This window comes from Phycodurus eques, chromosome 19 (genome assembly GCF_024500275.1).
Source record: "Phycodurus eques isolate BA_2022a chromosome 19, UOR_Pequ_1.1, whole genome shotgun sequence".
Taxonomy (NCBI): domain Eukaryota; kingdom Metazoa; phylum Chordata; class Actinopteri; order Syngnathiformes; family Syngnathidae; genus Phycodurus; species Phycodurus eques.
The window spans coordinates 19,154,488-19,174,643 of NC_084543.1; the positions used below are offsets into that span (position 1 = coordinate 19,154,488).

General features: G+C 42.7%; 1 protein-coding gene across 1 annotated transcript in view; it reads right to left on the reverse strand.

Annotated features, from left to right (window-relative positions):
- The window catches only part of myo15b (myosin XVB), a 97,037-nt gene that overhangs the window by 49,403 nt on the left and 27,478 nt on the right, over positions 1–20,156 (reverse strand). Inside the window, exons 7-20 of the mRNA XM_061664044.1 lie at positions 19,644–19,813; positions 18,750–18,822; positions 18,454–18,633; positions 18,254–18,363; positions 17,970–18,031; positions 16,993–17,077; positions 15,874–15,906; positions 13,722–13,802; positions 13,539–13,636; positions 13,269–13,433; positions 12,091–12,169; positions 10,201–10,342; positions 950–1,025; positions 617–830 (exon numbers count right to left, since the gene is read on the reverse strand). Coding sequence (XP_061520028.1) covers positions 617–830; positions 950–1,025; positions 10,201–10,342; positions 12,091–12,169; positions 13,269–13,433; positions 13,539–13,636; positions 13,722–13,802; positions 15,874–15,906; positions 16,993–17,077; positions 17,970–18,031; positions 18,254–18,363; positions 18,454–18,633; positions 18,750–18,822; positions 19,644–19,813 — 1,568 coding nt within the window. The remainder of the gene's footprint in view (positions 1–616; positions 831–949; positions 1,026–10,200; positions 10,343–12,090; positions 12,170–13,268; positions 13,434–13,538; positions 13,637–13,721; positions 13,803–15,873; positions 15,907–16,992; positions 17,078–17,969; positions 18,032–18,253; positions 18,364–18,453; positions 18,634–18,749; positions 18,823–19,643; positions 19,814–20,156) is intronic.

The following is a 20,156-nucleotide window of genomic DNA, read 5'->3' on the forward strand; positions in this document are numbered from 1 at the left end:
TTGTGTAGAATGGCGTCAAGTGGACAAATAAAATACCTGCACCTATCAAATGTATCACATATTGGCATTGAATTGCATATATGAAACTTACACATTTAGATAATAATTAATAGGTTGCTAATTCGCAGATTTCATCGTTTTCAGGCATGTAACCCCCATGATAAACGAGGGTTTACTGGCTTCCTCCAATATTCCAAAAGCGTTCGTTAGGTTAATTGAAGACTATATTACCCGTGAATGGTTGTTTGTTTTTTAAATTTTATTATTGCCATTGACTGCTGACCACGCTAGGGTGTACCCCACCTCTCACTTGTAAGGCTATGGTTAAGCTTTAGTCAAACCTCAGGTTGAGTTAGTTTCTTACCAATTTTCATCTGTTGATGTGACATGCTCTATGTTGAATCATCCAAAAATATAATAACACAATCATAACAGATGTGTTATTAAACAAAAAAACATTCTTTTGGTTGCTTCTTTATAACTGTCTATTATTAAATTGGGTCTTCTGGTTCTCCTTTGGAGAGTATAGTACTGATAACAGAAACTTTTCACTTCATGTTTCTGATAGAAAATACATGCTTTGTGACTAAAAGATACAATATTTTGGTAGACTCACTAAGAGATGGTGCAACCATGGTTGGTGGGTCAGGGATGTGAAGTGCAGGAGGTGGGGGGGGCTCAGGGGGAGACGTTAAAATGTGTTTATAGCACTGTGAGCCAAACAAATCTTCCAGGGGGCGCTGCTTCTGCCTCATGTTATTGGAGATGAGACGAGGGCCCATGGTGGCGGGAGGAGAAGATTGTGGGGATGGAGTGTGTGGAGGATATTGCTTTTCCACTGGAGGACATGCCACCAACTCTTTCTGAAATCAGTGAGGAGTGAGCATTCAATATTCATACTTTTCCTTGATGTCACACTAAATTATCTTACCTTTTTGTGTTGTGGCACTGGTGCTTTGTGTCTGAGCTTGGCGAGAGCTTCCTGTTTGGGATCTACCTTCTTCACAAACTGCCTTGCAGGAGCTCTACGAAGTGATTAATAATAGATTAAACCTACCAGGAATGTTCGTTTTTTTTTTAATGAAAAACACTGTAGAATTGTAACCATAACATCTGGTTATTTCATCATTGGGTTTAGGTCTTCATCAGTGCAGCAGTGGTAAGATTAACTCCAAATCTCATACAGGTTAGAATCGGGGTCGGAACCCAACTGTGGTGGTCCTGGACAAGGCCCATGACCTGCTTGTGTTATGGGAATTGTATTGTCTAAAATATTACTATATTCATTATTCCATTCATTGCATTAATGTTCATCTTACATTTTAATATTAGAGTTGTTCCATCCCCAAGGTTCACAGGGTTACATAGACGCAACTGTCCTGTGTTCGAGCCTTGAGACTCCAGGGAAGTGATCAAGTCACAAGTAATTCTCAAATCTTAACATTCGAGTCTCGTGCAAGTTCCTAAAGTGACAACCTACAAAATATACAAAGTGAATGCCCTTAAGTAGTATAATTTCAATCCTCTGTATGTGCTACACATATTGTAGACTTGACAATAAAAGTACCTTGTACCTCTTATTTAGCCATTCACACAAAATAATATATTTGGGGAAACAGCAGGTACCAAAACACCCTGCAGTATATCATTTTTAATACTGATCATTACATTTGTTTACTCGCATACACGATATTTCAATAACCCTAACCCACACTAACAATGTTAATACTGTAAATTGGGAGCCGCAAATGCTAGGGAAAAAACAACAACATACAGTAGAACCTTGTTTTAACGAACCCCCATTTAATGAATATAAGAAGCAACGGACTGGGGCCGTGAGCCAAATGACTAATAGACATCCATCCATCCATCCAGGGTCGCGGGCTGCTGGAGCCTATCTTAGCTATCTTCGGGCAGGAGGCGGGGTACACCCTGAACCGGTCGCCAGCCAATTGCAGGGCAGATAGAAACAAACAACCATTCACACCTACAGACAATTTAGAGTCTTCAATCAACCTACCATGCATGTTTTTGGGATGTGGGAGGAAACCGGAGTGCCCTGAGAAAAGCCACCCAGGCATGGGGAGAATATGCAAACTCCACACAGGTGGAGCTGGGATTTGAACCCCGGTCCACAGAACTGTGAGGCAGATGTGCTAACGAGTCGTGCACCACACCGGCATCTAATGTACAGTGCTCTGAAAAAAATACTGGCCCCTTCTCCAATTCTTATATATTCGTATAGTTTCCCCACTTTGTTGAAACTCATCAAACAAATGTAAATGTCAGATAAATAAAACCCTAGTGAACTTAAAATTCTGTTTTTAAACGGGGATTTGACTTACTAAGGGAAAGAAACAAATATTCAAAGTTACCTGGCCCTATGTGAAAAAGTAATGGCCCCCTAAACTTAATAACTGGTTGGGACATCCTCAGCAGCAACAAGTGAAAACAAGCGTTTTCTATAACTGGCAATGTGTCTTTCACATCTCTGAGGAGATATTTTGGCCCACTCTTCCTTGCAGAAATGTTAATTCAGAAAAAAATTAGGGTTTTTGAGCATGAACTGCCTTTTAAAGGTCATGCCACTGCATTTCAGTGGGATTCAAATCTGGACTTTGACAAGGCCACTCCAAAACCTACATTTTGTTTTTTTAAGCCATTCAGAAGTTGACTTGTGTTTTGGATCATTATCCTGCCGCAGAACCCAAGTGCGCTTCAGCTTGAGGTCACAAACTGATAGCTGAAGATTCTCCTTCAGAATCAGTGACAAAGGGCAGTCTTGGCGGAGTCCAAACCTCACTGGAAACGAGTCCGACTTACTGCCGGCAATGCGGACCAAACTCTGACACTGGTTGTACAGGGACCGAACAGCCCGTATCAGGGGGTTCGGCACCCTATACTCCCAAAGCACCCCCCACAGAACTCCCCAAGGGGCACGGTCGAACGCCCTATCCAAGTCCACAAAACACATGTAGACTGGTTGGGCGAACTCCCATGCACCCTCGAGGACCATGCCGGGGGTGTAGAGGTGGTCCACTGTTCCACGGCCAGGACGAAAACCTCACTGCTCCTACTGAATCTGAGATTTGACTTCCCGATGGACTCTCCTCTCTAGCACCCCTGAATAGACCTTACCAGGGAGGCTGAGGAGTGTGATACCCCTGTAGTTGGAACACAACCTCCGGTCCCCCTTTTTAAAAAGGGGGCGCACCACCCCAGTCAGCCAATCCAGAGGCACTGTCCCCGATGTCCACACGATGTTGCAGAGGCCTGTCAACCAGGACAGCCCCACAAAATCCAGAGCCTTTGGGAACTCTGGGCGAATCTCATCCACCCCCGGGGCCTTGCCACCGAAGAGCTTTTTAACCACCTCGCTAACTTCAACCCAGCGATAGGAGAGCCCGCCTCAGAGAACCCAGACTCAGCTTACTCATGGGAATGCGTGTCGGTGGAATTGAGGAGGTCTTCGAAGTATTCTCCCCACCGACTCACAACGTCCCGAGGTCAGCAGTGCCCCTATCCACAGTGTCTGCCAGACGTTCCCAGCAGACCTTCACAATACGTTTGGGCCTGCCAGGTTAGACTGGCATCTTCCCCCACCATCAGAGCAAACTCCCGACTAGGTGGTGATCAGTTGACAGCTCCGCCCCTCTCTTCACCCATGTCCAAGACATGCGGCCGCAAGTCCGATGACACGACCACCAAGTCGATCATCGAACTGCGACCTAGGGTGTCCTTGTGCCAAGTGGACATGTGGACACCCTTATGCTTGAACACGGTGTTCGTTATGGACAATCCATGGTGAGCACAGAAGTCCAATAACAGAACACCACTCGGGTTCTGCACGGGGGGGCCGTTCCTCCCAAAAAACACGCCTCCAGGTCTCACTATCATTGCCCACGTGAGCATTGAAGTCCCCCAGCAGAACGATGGAGTCCCCAGTGGGAGTGCTCTCCAGCACCCCCTCCAAGGACTCCAAAAAGGGTGCATACTCTGAACTGCTGTTTGGTGCATAGGCACAAACAACAGTCAGGACCCGTCCCCCCACCCGAAAGCGGAGGGAGGCTACCCTCTCGTCCACCGGGGTGAACCCCAATGTAGAGGTGCCGAGCCGGGGCGGGGGGGACAATAAGTACACCCATACCTGCTCGGTGCCTCTCACCGTGGGCAACTCCAGAGTGGAAGGGAGTCCAACCCCTCTCGAGAGGGCTGGTACCAGAGCCCAAGCTATGTATGGTGTCATCGGCTATATCAGATGACACCCTCCTCCCCCTCCAATTAGTCAGTTAATATGAGCTTCCACTGTATGTATAATTTGAAATAAGTAACATTTAAACTTTTATTTAATTTCATACTATTAACTTGTTGTTCATTTAGCTTATATAGGTGTAAATGCACTTTTCTCATGGAAAAAAAAAATATGGCGCTTTCGGCCAACTTTTGACCTGTCATGTTTTGACAGGTTTATGCCTTTGAAGGAAGGAATTTGTCTCCGGTAGTTAAAGCTGCTCTAGTACGACAACAAACAGTCAATTTACAGAACACTTTGGAGAAAATCTCTACCTAAACACAGAACTTTAAGGTCTTGGTAAGTAGTAAATAGTCCTCAGCACTATTTGTACAATTAGTACTAACTTTGAAAGAATTAACAGTGCTATATAGTATACTGATGGAACGTAATTAAGTACATCTGCAACGCCCACTGTCTGAAAATTCTGTTGACGAGCATATGTTGGCACTGCAATTTTATTCATCATGGTGCACGGTGATAAGGAAAAGGTAATGATTGTCAGGGGTACATTTTCTTTTTGTTTTCCGATTTATGAGAGTTTTGTTCTCCTACTGGCCGAAGACACTGACTACCAGCCAAGAAGCCGACCTCTCCCCACGAGGTGCGGGAGGTGCTCCACAATGGGCTAGGCCCGGCCGAACTTTCCTTGCCGCGCCGACGACTGCTTGACCGCAGAATTACTCTGCCCCCTCCCCAAGTGGGTGAAGCAACACTGAAGGACAGGGTTTGGGGCACAAGCTTTCTCTGAGCACGTGACAAACAATGTCACCGAAGCGCTTCGACCACCCTACCCTTAAGTTTTTCTCTGTTTTTTCCTTTCTCTTCAAATCCACCTGTTCGGCGCCACTGCCCATCCATCGGGAAGATCAACCAGCCTGCCTAAATTGTGTTCTACGCAACGTAAGTACAACGTGCGGTTTCCTAAGTACAAATCGGTGCATAATTGGGTTATACTAACGGTCACAGAAATTCCACACAAATTCTCGACATTTTCAATAAAATCTACGCAGTGTATGCACCATCTTGGAAGGGGGATGTTCAGGCGTAGGCTGTGTGTGAGCATCATTACGTTGCCATAGCAACACAGAGTTATGAGCACCAAAACCAAAATTAGCCCTCTCAGTGAAACTGGAGTGAATGTGTTGTATTGTTAAATGCTGGTGGGATATCAGTGTTTTGTGCACTGCATGCTTTGAACTGTGAGAAGATTTCCTACGCAAGTTCTTGTTAAAAAGGTTAACGCGAACGGGTCATGAATTCTGGGCGTTCACGCGATACCTTGTCTCCTTTATAGCTTCTGGAGTAGCTAACCGGACTAGTTATATGCCGTTGTGGTTTTGGGGAATTTTATTTTGAGCTTCGCTGCGTAAATAGGCGTTCGAAAACATTCCCTACACCACGTAACTTGATTCAGCCCTGCAATACATTAATAATAAACACAATTACTTTACGGATTTACTCACAAGTGGAGTTTATTGATTAATTGCTTCTTTTAATCACTTGAGTTTTTATATGTTTTTTTCTACCTTGGTTTGATTTTAGGTTAGGCTTTTTCCTCCTCTCGCTCTCTTTTTCTCCTCTCCTCTCTTCTGGCTCACAGTTCTGACGACCGGGGTTCAATCCCCAGCCCCGCCTGTGTGGAGTTTGCGTGTTCTCCCCGTGCCTGCATGGGTTTTCTCCGGGCACTCCGGTTTCCTCCCACATCCCAAAAACATGCATGGTAGGTTAATTGACAACTCTAAAATTGCCCGTAGGTGTGAATGTGCGTGTGAAATGTTGTTTATGTGTGCCCTGCGATTGGCTGGCAACCAGTTCAGGGTGTACCCCGCCTCCTGCCCGATGATGGCTGGGGTAGGCTCCAGCACACCCGCAACCCTTGTGAGGATAAGCGGCTCAGAAAATGGATGGATAGGCAATTAGTTTCAAATTTAGTTAATAAGCAGATTCGATTTACTCCACCAAGGTGCCCTTCACAATTGTTTAAAAGAACGATTAAATTGCCAACCCTCACGCATCAATTTTTAATTTGATCAATTAGATTTTGTGCGAAAAAAATGTCAACAATTTTGTTCTACTCGAGCACTGCTTCTACGCACGTTCTCGAACACATTTATGCTTACATGATAAACCCCCACACCATAATTTGCGAACGCTACTTACTTGTTTAACAATTAATTACCCTGCTTATATTGTTCATCTATCCCAAATTAGACGCACCACTTAAACAAGCTTATGAACAATCCAATTGCGTACAATGTACAGCTACTGCACATGCAACGCAATTATGGTGGAACTTTCAGAAAGCCCCAGTCAATATGACAATCTTGACACGTTAGAAGAGCTCGTGAGCAATCTAACCAAAGCCCTCTGACTTTACTCAACCATCTTCTTTGGCGTCCCAACCTGGCCTCGCAAAGTGCATCTCGGTGCCATTTTGCCCACCCTGCTCACCCTTATGTCTCCCTGGCAACGCTTTGGACCCGACACTGCTGTTGCACCTGCAGTAACCACTTCTGATGTGCACTTCCATCTGTGCTGGTCCCCAGCCTTTCTTTTCTCTTCTGCATTGTTCATGATGTCGACATTCCCTGCTTTCCGTTTGGTCTTTCTGTGGCTTGCCTTGGCCGCCACTCTTTCAATTCTTCCTTCCTGCGCACCACGCAAGCTTAACAAAATTTCTCCTCGGTTTTGTACCAGCTCATTTGCATTTGGCTTTTGTTATTGGGCCTCTGTGAAATGCACTTCACAACGAAGAAGGTTTAAGTGGCCATTGCAACTAGACTCATAATTTTGAAAGACTAATTTTTTTGAAATCTTGTCACGTTACTACTTATAGTCCCCAATCTCTCTCAAGTTGTGTCTACATAGAATATAGTCCATCTGTGGTTGCACCTTCCTCCGCTTTTATGTCACGTTGTGTTCCTCTCTCTTTTGAAAACAAGCCCCAGCCATTTCCTTCCTTTTTGCAAAATCCACACCATCTTCCCTTCTAAGTTACTTTCCATAACACCAAGCTTCCAAAGGTCCATCACCTTCTCATTACCATTGATCCCCACCCTTTACTACTTTTTATAACCTAATCCAACTCGCCTCCAAACCACACCCCACCTGTGCGGCATAACCATTGAAAACAAATCTCCATACCGTTATGCTCTGAAGACTCTTCTTTCAGAATGACTCCGACTGCACTCCTCTTCCTGTCCAGACAAAAAAAAAATTTGAACCCTCCTCTGATGCTTCTAACCTTGCTGCTGTTCCATCTGGCCTCCGGCACACACAAAGTGTCTGTCCTTCTCCTCTGCATCATATCGGCTAGCTCTCTGTTTGACTTGTCATTGTCATGTCTTACATTTAATATTCCCACCGTCAATCCAACACGCCTAACAAATCTACAGTACCTCCTCTTCTTTGTGTAGTTCAATTTCCACCAGCACCTTGTAGGTAAATAGCATTGTTGGCAGTTATTGTTAACCCAGGCACAGACCAATGCGGTATTGAAGTCAAATTTGTGACTCGCATATTTGTTTTGGACAAGATTTGATGCCGGATGCCCTTCCTGACGCAATCTTCACCATTTGGGACCGCCACTAGAAATAGACTGGCTAAGGTTTATAATCATCCTATTTTAATAATGTAATTTACACAGCTACATTGTAGAAGTAGGTTTTAATTCAAGCTAAATCTATGTCCCTTTGTTATGCTTTTTAAGTTATGATTTGCAATTTTCATCATGGCCATGCAGTGAAGACGTCTTAAAACATTATTCAACTCCACTAGTGTCATGTTAATGTCCATGGATGTTATCATAATATATATTATTCATTAGATTAATTTTGTTTTCATGATGTGTTGATATCCTGTAAGTGTTTCAACCTCAAGGTTCACAATGTGACGAAAGACAAGCTTTGAGACCCATAAGGCCACACACCCAGGTGTCTTAACTCGTAGCTTTAAGAAGCATTGTTTTGACTCACATACACTCAATATGCTCCACATGGCATTAATATAGTACATGTAACATTATTATGTCACAAATAGCTTTGAAATAGCATAAATAGAATGTAATACTGTATAAATTGTCCCCTATTAACTAGAACTGGGTCACGCACTGGTAAGCCACTTTGTGCAACCAAGTTACCGTATTTTCACGACCATAAGGCGCACTTAAAAGTTTTACATTTTCTTTAAATGGACGGGGTGCCTTATAATGTGGCGCACCTTATGTGTGCACTGAGTTTGATCCATCCATCCATTTTCTGAGCCGCTTCTCCTCACTAGGGTCGCGGACGTGCTGGAGCCTATCCCAGTTGTCATCGGGCAGGAGGCGGGGTGCACCCTGAACTGGTTGCCAGCCAATCGCAGGGCACACAGAAACAAACAACCATTCGCACTCACAGTCATGGCTACGGGCAATTTAGAGTCTCCAATTAATGCATGTTTTTGGGATGTGGGAGGAAACCGGAGTGCCCGGAGAAAACCCACGCAGGCACGGGGAGAACATGCAAACTCCACACAGGCGGGGCCGGGGATTGAACCCGGGTCCTCAGAACTGCGAGGCTGACGCTCTAACCAGTCGCCCACCGTGCCACCGCACTGAGTTCCAACATCTATAAATGTTGTGTGATGAGCGCTCCGCTTGATTTATTTTATTTATTTATTTAGCATTTCCTGCCGACACGCTGCTTACACAGAGGAAAAGCGGACGTGGCTGAGGACAGGGGACGGGTGCGTAAAGTAGGATGCTAAAGCCAGTAGGTATATAGCGCCGGGGTGTTTTGTTTTTTTTAATCGCTTGACTGACTGGGAGCATTTCCGGGGTGTACATTGTGCAAAACCACATCGGTTTGGCTAAGGACCCCCAAAAATGTCACCTACGAAGAGACACGCTTACGAAGCACATTTTAAACTGCAAGTTATCAGTTACGCGGAGGAATATGGGAATTGAGCAGCCGCGAAAGAATTCAAGATCGACAAATCCATGGTTCGCAAGTGGAGGAAGCAGGAAAACGAGCTTCGCCAAGTCAAGAAGAAGCAGCTGAGTTTCCGTGGAAAAAAAAGAAAAACAAAACGTGGAAATAAGGCGAGGTGGCCCCAGTTGGAAGACCAACTTGAGCAATGGCTTAATGAGCAAAGAACAGCCGGGAGAAGCGTCTCTACAGTCACCATTCGACTGAGTGCAATAACTCGGGGCTTGCCATCATTCCAGGAGGCTTGACGAACCGCTGGACAGCCGTGTATACAGGGCGTTCAATGTGAAGTGAGCAGCGTGGGAGCCATGGATGACAGATGGCGAACACAGCTTTACTAAGACTTGGAGGCAGCACCACAATTTGTGAATGGATTGTGGATGCTTGGGCTAACGTGTCTGCTTGCACTGTTGTTCGAGCTTTCCCACGGCAACGAGACTGACTCGAACCTGGCGTGTTTGATGGAGAACTTGCCCAGCTGTTCATTTCGGATACAGAAGATGAGGACTTTGATGGATTTGTGGATGAGGATTGATAAAAAAAAATAACGTGAGTACATTGTTAAATACTTCAATAAAGTACAACCGAACTCAGTTTTGCTCCCGCTGCCTTTTTAAAAACATTGTTTTAGCGTGCATGCATGCTACCATATGTTTTAAGATAGCGTATGTTTTACCATGCCTGCGCCCAATAATACGGTGCGCCTTATGTATGTGTTAGATACAGAAATAGATCCCGTAACTGAGACTGCACCTTTTAATACAGTGCGCCCTATGGTCGTGAAAATACGGTATATATTTGTATTTTTTTATTTTTTTTTACTTTGCTCATAGAATAAAGACAATGAATGAAACTCTTTTCTAAAGGTATTGTTTCTCTATTTCATAAATTCCATTACAGTTTGTAAATATCTTTTTTTATTTTTAATGTTGTCCAAACCTGACAGGTTCAAAGTGTTTGGGTTCTGGTGGAGGTCGACTGTTGAACATTTTGATGATTTCCCGAATGTTGGAGGTTGGTTCAGAGAGTGGAGCTGTGGTTGGACTTTCTGTTTTGCTTGCAGGAATAGGGATCCCCTTTTCTAAGGCAGGTGAGAGAGACACAATTTAAATTAAAACATAATCGTTTGTATTCTTTCAAAATAATTACACCAACGCATACTACACACATGAATAGCAAACTTTAATCCACAGCAGGAATAAAAGATATAACAGTTGTTTGATAAAACAGTGGACTGTTTTATCAAGCAATTAAATTGGGAAGTTTGCTGTCTTTAGCCTCACTTAACTAACCCTCCCCCATTTACATGCACAAGCATGATTCACAGACCCTCCAGTGTTAATTTTGTTTAAAAAAAAAATAAAAAAATCGTCATAGTCAACCTTTTTCTGACTAAAAGGAGACGATGACCATAAAAATTCATTTCTTGGGACGAAGGCAATGGCAAAATGTATTGATATGTTCAGGGTTGGGAGGGTTACATTAAAAATGTATTCTGATACAGTTACTAGTTACTTGTTAAAAGACGTATTTAGTAACGTAATCCAAGTACCATAAAATTAAAGTGATGTAACTTGATTACTTTTGGATTACTCTAATACCATCCATCCATCCATCCATTTTCTGAGCCGCTTCTCCTCATTAGGGTCGCGGGCGTGCTGGAGCCTATCCCAGCTGTCATCGGGCAGGAGGCGGGGTACACCCTGAACTGGTTGCCAGCCAATCGCAGGGCACATACAAACAAACAACCATTCACACCTACGGGCAATTTAGAGTCTCCAATTAATGCATGTTTTTGGGATGTGGGAGGAAACCGGAGTGCCCGGAGAAAACCCACGCAGGCACGGGGAGAACATGCAAACTCCACACAGGCGGGGTCGGGGATTGAACCCCGGGTCCTCAGAACTGTGAGGCTGACGCTCTAACCAGTCGGCCACCGTGCCGCCACTCTAATACCAAATATGTTAAAAAAAAGACAAAGAAATTAAATGTCAATACAATATATAGTATATGTATTGTATTTTCGGTCTTATGCATATTTAATATGGATGGTTTTTGAATGCTGGAGCAAGCCGTACCACCTGGAATTCAAAGCAGACTTGTTAACCATCCATCCATTTTTGGAACCGTTTATCCTCACTAGGGTTGCGGGTGTGCTGGCGCCTATCTCAGCTGACTTCGGCCAAGAGGCGGTGTTCACACTGAACTGGTCGCCAGTACTGTTAATTTTGACAGCAAGTTTTGATTTCATTTTAGTCAGTCTTTTGGCTAACATTTTATTCTTTAGTCTTGGCTTTCCATGCCTTTTTGCACCTCTCTATTTTCATGTGTTCAATACTTTTCCCCTCTGTCATTTCACATTATTACACACAACTTCATTTCTGATCTTATTTGTTGTAGATTCTTTGTATGTATGGATTACTTGGGTTGTTCCAAACATCTGGTGAACATTTCATGTCAAGTGGCACCTTTGGAAATATATTTAGTGAGAAAAATGGTGGCGTGTTAAATATTTATTTCAGCCGTTGTATATGGATCTATTTATTTCATTTGATTAATGTTCTTACCCTTCGGTTTAGGTGCTGTAGGAGGAGCGGATGGACGTTCTGATGGTGCAGGGTGTTGCTGTTTGAATGGGGTAGAGGGAGGAACCTGGGTATGGGACTCACCTTGAGGTTGAGAGTGATATGTCAGGAAACCAGGGTTAAATTGGAAATGTACTTTAAGCATGCTCAAATTACATCAATTTGGCGAAAAAAATCCTGACTGTTTACAAATATTGCTTGTATACTTATAACCAGTTGGGCAACATACTTTGGTTCTACTCACCAATTTTGTGGAAGTACTGCCTTTTATCTCTAAATGACTGCAGGTCCTCTTGATTACGTAAATTCACTTCTCGTTGTGGCTGGTCAAGTTACAAACAGAACATATTATATATTGTTGTTAATATATTCATTCTTCCATTTTGTACTGTGTATCCTTTTCAGGAGCTGGTCCCAAGTGCCTTTGGGCGAGACACCCACCCTCACTCAATTGCAGAGCCTTGACCCCAAACTCATGGGACGAGTTGTTCAAAAGGTTAAATCTGGATCAAAATTATTCAGATTTCGAAATCCCTTTTTGTGCTATGCACGATCACGTAATCCGTCTTACTTTTATCCCAGTTTCTCAAAGCAAAGTTGGATTGGATCAGTCTGATCCAGATCCAAATGAAATGAAAGGAAGCTCTTTACAACAGATGCTCTATTTCTCAGTCGGCTTTGCCAAGTAGCAGCCACAAGAACACCACCGATAATGACCAACTCGAGCTTGTTTATATCCATCATCTTCATTCTCATCTTCATTTTCATTGCTAGTTTCTTACTTGCTGTCCTCATGTCTTTGAAAACACTCTGGCTCAAACTGAAAAGGCAGAAAGTTCAGCGCTGCCACCAGCTGCTACTGTAGCTACTGCTAAAAACTGGTGAAACTGGGCACACCCCACTACTCAGAATGCACTGCGATGCAAACAACAATGGGGACCTAAGTAGAAATAAAGTTTCATAAAAATATATATATATGGAAATGATTTTTAAAAGAGGATTGTTTGATTTCTACTCTTAACAGTTTGCAGTGTGAAGTGGTTTATAATTTCAACTGTAGTTTGAAAATCCATCCATCCATCCATTTTCCGTACCGCTTCTCCTCACTAGGGTCGTGGGCATGCTGGAGCCTATCACAGCTATCGTCGGGCGAGAGGCGGGGTACACCCTGAACTGGTCGCCAGCCAATCGCAGGGCACATATAAACAAAACAACCATTCACACTTACATTCATACGACTTTAATTATTTCCGTGACCATGCTCTTATCTCAAGCACACGTATCTCAAAACATATTTCCCCAATAAAATGAATGGAAATGCAATTAACTAATAAACCATAACAATAACACAGTGTCCCCCTCCTGTTGCTATACCACAGAATTAACGTGAACAGTTATTAGCAGTCATGTACTCCAATTTACCGTTGGCAAAAGTTCATTACGATTGTCTGCAGGTTGAGATTGAGGGGAAGAAGTGAGTGTGCGTCTCTGCCGCTCTTCCTGCCTCCTCTCCTGTTTCCTCAACCTCTGCTGATCTTCTGTCTGCTGCTGGGACAGAGTCATTGCCTGCATAGTCATCTGCTGGGCCTACAGACAGAAACCAGGAAAAGGTGGGACATGCTAGATTGGAAGAGATCATGATAAAAAAAAATTAATGATGTAGTAAAAGACTAAAAGTGTGTTAATCCAAACCATAAACAGAGCCTGCTGGTTGATCAGGGCTTGCTGTGTTGCTGCCAGCTGCATGGGGTCAGGGATTGAGGGACCAGGAGCCTGAGGCATCATCATGGCTTTGTGGAGATTGTGATAGGCAGGGGAAGATTAACAATCAATTGCCAAACAGTGAGGTCCAGAATAGAAATGCTGAGTCAGTACCTGGCATGGTGGGCATGGCTGTCATAGGTGGGATCATGGGGGTTGTACCATAGCTTTGCATTGATGGGCTGACTGACAGTCCTAAACATGAATCACATTGAGGCATTAGGATGAATAATGAATACTGACACATCTGTAGTACCCCTCAAGAACGTGATTTAAATCAGGCTATGCATTAAGGCAGGGGTGTCAAGCTTGTTTTTATCATGGGCCACATTACAGTACATGCCTTGGTTTTAAAATTCATGGCTCGGTTCACATTCAGTACACTAAGGGAACAAAATCCCTTACCAAATGTATGTTATGTGTAAGATCCCTTAACATCCCATCATAATGTGGATAACTACAGTAGTTATAAGAAGGAAAAATTATGGCAAGCTGGCAGCACAGTAAACGACTGGTCAGCACATCCGCCTCACAGTTCTGAGGACCCGAATTCAAATCCGGTCTCACGTGTGTAGCGAGGATGCCCTGACGGAAAAAGGTGCCAACAGCCACCAAATAAGGTTGAAACACTCATTGCATAGATTAACCAGGGTGTGGGCATGACAACGCAAAAGCTGGGAACCTGATTTCTTTATCTTAGATCCAATAATTAATTTCCTGTTCCACTGGTATTAAAACCACAGGAAAATTATTTAATGAATTGAAAAAAATCATTGGCATGGTGTCTCCTCCCGCGCGAAACCGTCGAGGGCAGCCCTCTTTGCTCCTTGGTATAAAAAGACAGAGCTTTTGTTTTTCTGGGCTCCTTCTTTATTTCCCCTGCCTGCCGAAAACACTGGCACCCTGCCAGGGAGCCCCACCTCTTACCACGAGGCGGCGGCGATGCACTAAACCTTCCTCGCCGCGCCGACTAACGCGGACTCCAGAAGCACTCTGCCTGCGCCCCGAAACTACACTTTTTTGTGTGGCAGCTTACGGATAAAAGATCCATCAGGAAGGAATTTTCTCTGAGCCCGTGACGAACACCGCCACCAAGGCGCTTCGGCTACCCTACCCTTCCTTTTTCTATCTTTTTCCTTTTCTCCTTTCTCTTCCAATCTCCCTGCTCGCCGACCCTGCCCATCCATCGGGAAGATCGACCAGCCTGCCTAAAATGTGTTCTATGTAACGTGAGTGCAATGTGTTGTTTCCTAAGTACAAATTGGTGAATAATTGGGTTATAATAACGGTCACAGAAGTTCGCAACACTCGCATTGTCACCGCACATGCTCATTCCACCCTCACATCACGAGTTATGTCATTCACCTTACATTTTGTTCTTTACTTACGTTTGCTTTTAATCTGTGTAGTCAGGTCCCTCTGCATTGTTTCCCTGTAGTTTTCCCCCCTTAGATATAATTACATTTTCTATAAAATTCCACTTACTGTGTCGTTTTTGTGTGTTTGAGTGCAACAATAAATTGATGTGATCTAGAACTCTTATTTCGTCCATGTAGCAAACCTTCCAGACTAGAGATTGATTAGATGTTTTTCGTCACTTTACCTAACGTTTATGAATATAAAAATGGTAAATGGTCAAATGGACTGGACTTATATCGTGCTTTATCTTCATCATCACAGTGCCCTAAGCGCTTTCCAAAGCCTCCCACTCACACACACATTCATCCACCAATGGGCGACTGCTGCCATGCAAGGCGCTGGCAGGCCCACTGAGAAGAAATTAGGGTTCAAGGACACGTCGACATGCGGACAGTCATAGCCGAGATTCTAACCTGTGACCCTTCGGTCACTGCACAACCTGCTCTACCTACTGAGCCACAGCCACCCTCCCATTCACCATTTTACACCTGTGTGGAGTTTGCATGTTCTCCCCGTGCCTGGGTGGATTTTCTCCGGGTGCTCCGCCTTCCTCCCACATTCCAAAAACATGCATGGTAGGTTGATGGAAGACTCTAAATTGCCCATAGGTGTGCATGTGAGTTTTTTATGTGCCCTGCGATTGGCTGGCGACCAGTTCAGGGTGTACCCTGCCTCTCGCCCAAAGATAGCTGGAATAGGCTCCAGCATGCCCGCGACCCTAGTGAGGATAAGTGGTACGGAAAATTGATGAATTATGGCAAGCTATCACAGCCTATGGAAAATGATGTGGATCTGGCCCACGGGTCTTGAGTTTGACAACTGTGCTTTAAGGGTGTCAGTCACTTACCCATAGGATAGCCTGACATTAATGTAGGCATACCTAGAAAACAGAATAATGAGCTCTCATTACATTGAATCAATTGATTACAATAGGAGAATGACAGTAATGACATTTTATGAAATGAAAAAAATATGCTTGCGTATAAATGTTTAGATGGTACATGAGCAATTCAGTTTATTTTCTATATTTAAGGTACTCAAAGTGCTTTATTTTACAAATGATGCAGCGTTGGAACAACCTTTCATATTATTTCTTGTTGTTCTTTCAGTACCTAAAGTATGTTTCTTATTATTCTTAAGGCAAATAAACCATAAACCACGACTTTCCAAAGAAAAACAAAAAACTCATCATATTTGGCAGGCATTTTTATTCTGGTTAATTTTTTTATTTTATTTTTTCATTTTTCGTAGGCTGGGCTTGGGTTAGGGTTACAGTTGGGAAATGTTGGGACTTTGAAGCCCCAAAGATAGATTCCTTTAGCAACATGACATATACAGTATGTATAGCATGACTAGAGCTACAAAAACCTATGCCTGAAAAGACACGGGAAGTCAGCCATTTTGGTTTGAACTGGCCATTTTAAGGTTATTTTAGCCATTTCTAGGGGGTCCTTGAGATTTGAGTCACTGAGACTCTCAACTTGTCCTTGTCCAGATTGCTACCAAATGAGACCCATGTATACTAGACAGATCGACGACGCTAAAATTCAAAACATTGGAGTTTTCGTCTTTGCGTGTACACAGAACAGTGCAAGTGAAGATTTATGCTTCCATGAAACACAAAACTCTGACAAATCATATCCACAAGGTCAGATCCAGACCACACATTTTGCGTTAGCTTACTTAAAAAGACTAATTGCCCATATGGTGTAAATGTGAGAGTGAAGTGTTGTCTTATTTTGGGCCTTTGCCAAAAGGCAAAGGCCCAAAAGGCAGCTGGCACAGGGTCAAGCCTATAAACATTTATTGAATTAAGGAAAATGATTCAAGATCAAAATTGGGAATTTGAAGCTGATTAACTTAAATGTAAATATTAATGAATTTGGATTTGCTCATAATTAGCATTTTTCAGGCAATAACTGATGGTCTGCAGATCAATCTTGTGTAGATGGAGTTTTGCACCTACCAGAAATATATGAACCAGGCTGCATGGGTCCAATGCCTCCTGCACCTCTCATCCTGCGGTTTAGGACAGCTACTCTTTCCATGTCCTTCACAAAAGAAATTTGTTGGTCATATTTATTCAAAAAATTGTTAAGGCATTTTATTGTGAGTAAAAATTATATTTCTATTTAATATAAGTGCATAACTAAATGATGCACTGATGGCATTAACATTTCTATTCACCAAAATTATAAACCTTTAAGAAGAGTTTTGGTGGTTAAATATATAATATAATAAATAATAAGTTTCTATCCATGAACCTGCATATCGTCAGTATTGGAAATGCATAGAAATTGATTTGTGGAACAATCTGGTGTGTCAGTTGTTAGTTGTTTTTGCGACTTAATGTGTAATTAAACTCACAAATATAACTTACACAATAGTTTATTTAAAACACTACTGTGTTTTGGTATAAAGAAATTATTAGTAATGAAATAGAGAGAAGTTAACAACCATTCCTTTTGAGATACATCGAGAGTTTGTAAACCAAGAAACAGAAGAATTGCTGCATGTACGGTACTTTAAAATTAACGAAAACACCTAACAAGTCAAACAAACATGGCACTCTTTTGTTCAACGAGCTTAAACTATCAGATTGTCATATTCCTAAATTTAAAACCAAATATTTTTTCTGTGGGGAAAAAAAGTTCTAATCTGTAGTTAAAATACAAACGTGTAGTAATATGGAGGCATTTAAAATTTGAAAAATAAGAATCACCTACATATGCTATGATCAGGACTACCAAATGACTTGGACCATCATCATTTTTCTTATTGCCATGTAGGGACTGTGTTAATCGGTTCTTCAATCAATTCTGCCATCAGAAGATCTTTTGTCATAGAATTTAAGGCTTTGTACTGTTAATTTAAAGTTCAGGCTTTTTAGGAACTGGTAAAAATATAAAACAAATGAAATGTTTTCATTCTGTTAACACTAACCAATCGTCGTTGGTCCAGGTCAAACAAGTCATCAACATATGCATCCATCTGCCGATGACGGCCTACAGACAAGAAAAAAGGATGACAAACTAAAATTGGTTCTTGAATAGGTACACAGGGTGAAAAACATCAGTGTGCACTGTATGTATGCATGATCTGAGAAGACCATAAGGTACCCCACCAAATATCCATCACTTTGTTTGTTATTCAGGTTTTTTTGGGGGGGTTTTAATCATTAGTGGAGGAATCATCTTGATATATTTGATTGAATAATACTGCCATACCTTCCTGTGGAGAGTCTCTTTCCCAGAGGTTTCCCGGAAGATGAGGTACTCCTGGAGCTTCAATGGTAGGTGCTGGCGGAATAAAGTCATCAAGATCCGTAACTGGTGTCCTTTGAAATGACAAAAAGTGAGAAGCAATAGATATGTTCTTTGTTATATAAAATTCTTAATGGGCACCAGAAAAAAAGTGTATCTTATACCGGTCATCCAGTCCACTGAATAGGTAATCAGAATTGGTTGACGAGGGTGTGCCTGGTGGCAGTACTTCTGCCTCAGCGCCAGCCAGCAGATCCATGACAAAGTCTGATCCAGCCAAATCAGACCACCCGTCGTCAGTCAGAAGAGACACAGACCATCCCTCTGTTGCCTCGACCACACCTCTATGAATGTCATTAAATGTTTGTTTGAATACATGTATACTACTACTACTTTACCTGTATACTATATTTGTGCACATGCAGGGACCATTATCTGTCAATATACTCATATGAAGTACCTGGCATGGAGAAGCCATGAGGCGAGCTTTTCTCCTGTGGTCCAGGACTCCACTTCAGTTGTGAGCTTCTCTTCTAGGAAGTCAGATATTATGGGTTTCCACTGGCGATGCCAAAAACAACTGACTTTCATGTGAAATTATGATTGAATATGAATTTTAAAAAATCCTTAATACATTTGGTGAGATGGCTTATAAACACATAATGAAAAATATACATTACTACATGGCAACATTGAGACCTTTTTCATTTCTGCCATTAGCAAAAAAATCAATCATGCTCCGGGGTCAATTTGACCCATCATCAAAAAGTGTCAGAAATGTGCTTGTACAAATGTCCAATTTCCCCATTGTGGGATGAGTAAACGTTATCTTAAATGAAATATCCCAATAAACATTGCCGACTCAATATCTCCATTACTCATCATTTCAATCAATATTTATAACTGATTACACTTAAAGTATAAAGCCACAAAACTATTTTAATTTCAAAAAGGTCAGTTTGATCCGCAACCTAACAGGAAAGTTCATGTTATAACCTTGCAATCTTATTCAACAAATGTTTTGTTATGTATGTTCATATTCAATGGCCTTTACTAGAAGACTATACTACTACTACGACGACAAACACAATTCAGAAAACAATTATAATTAAAGCTTAGAGCAGCTATGGACGGCCCCTCGTGCCCCCTTTTCATTGCCAGTCCTGGAATTCACCCAAAACGGCTGCTTTAAACCAAAATGGTGAGCTTTTTTTTTTTTTTGCCTACGCCAAGCATAGTGTCAATGTTTGATGATCATTTCAAGGGTAAAACATGAAAAATGGGGGCAAGGGAAGTTCATCGCTGCGTCCAATTGGTAGTTTGGAGGAGAGTCTAACAAAGGCACTTGTCTTACCGTTGAATGTACATACATCCAGGAGCATTCTGCCTTTCCTTTTGTTGGTGATCCATTCCAGCTGAGTTGGGGGATAAATACGGGAAGTGGGGGCTGGGAGCTGCATAGATATGAGCTGTTTGTGTTGGCACAGTGAACGGTACTCCATGGGTCCGTGGTCAGATACATACCTGAATGGGAAGTATGACATTTTTTTTTTAAGCTCAACTGCACTATATACACTGCAAAAATATCCATCCATCCATTAATCCATTTTCTGAGCCGCTTCTCCTCACTTGGGTCGCGGGCGTGCTGGAGTCTATCCCAGCTATCATCGGGCAGGAGGCGGGGTACATCCTGAACTGGTTGCCAGCCAATCGCAGGGCACATACAAACAAACAACCATTCGCACTCACATGCACACCTATGGGCAATTTAGAGTTGTCAATTAACCTACCATGCATGTTTTTGGGATGTGGGAGGAAACCGGAGTGCCCGGAGAAAACCCACGCAGGCACGGGGAGAACATGCAAA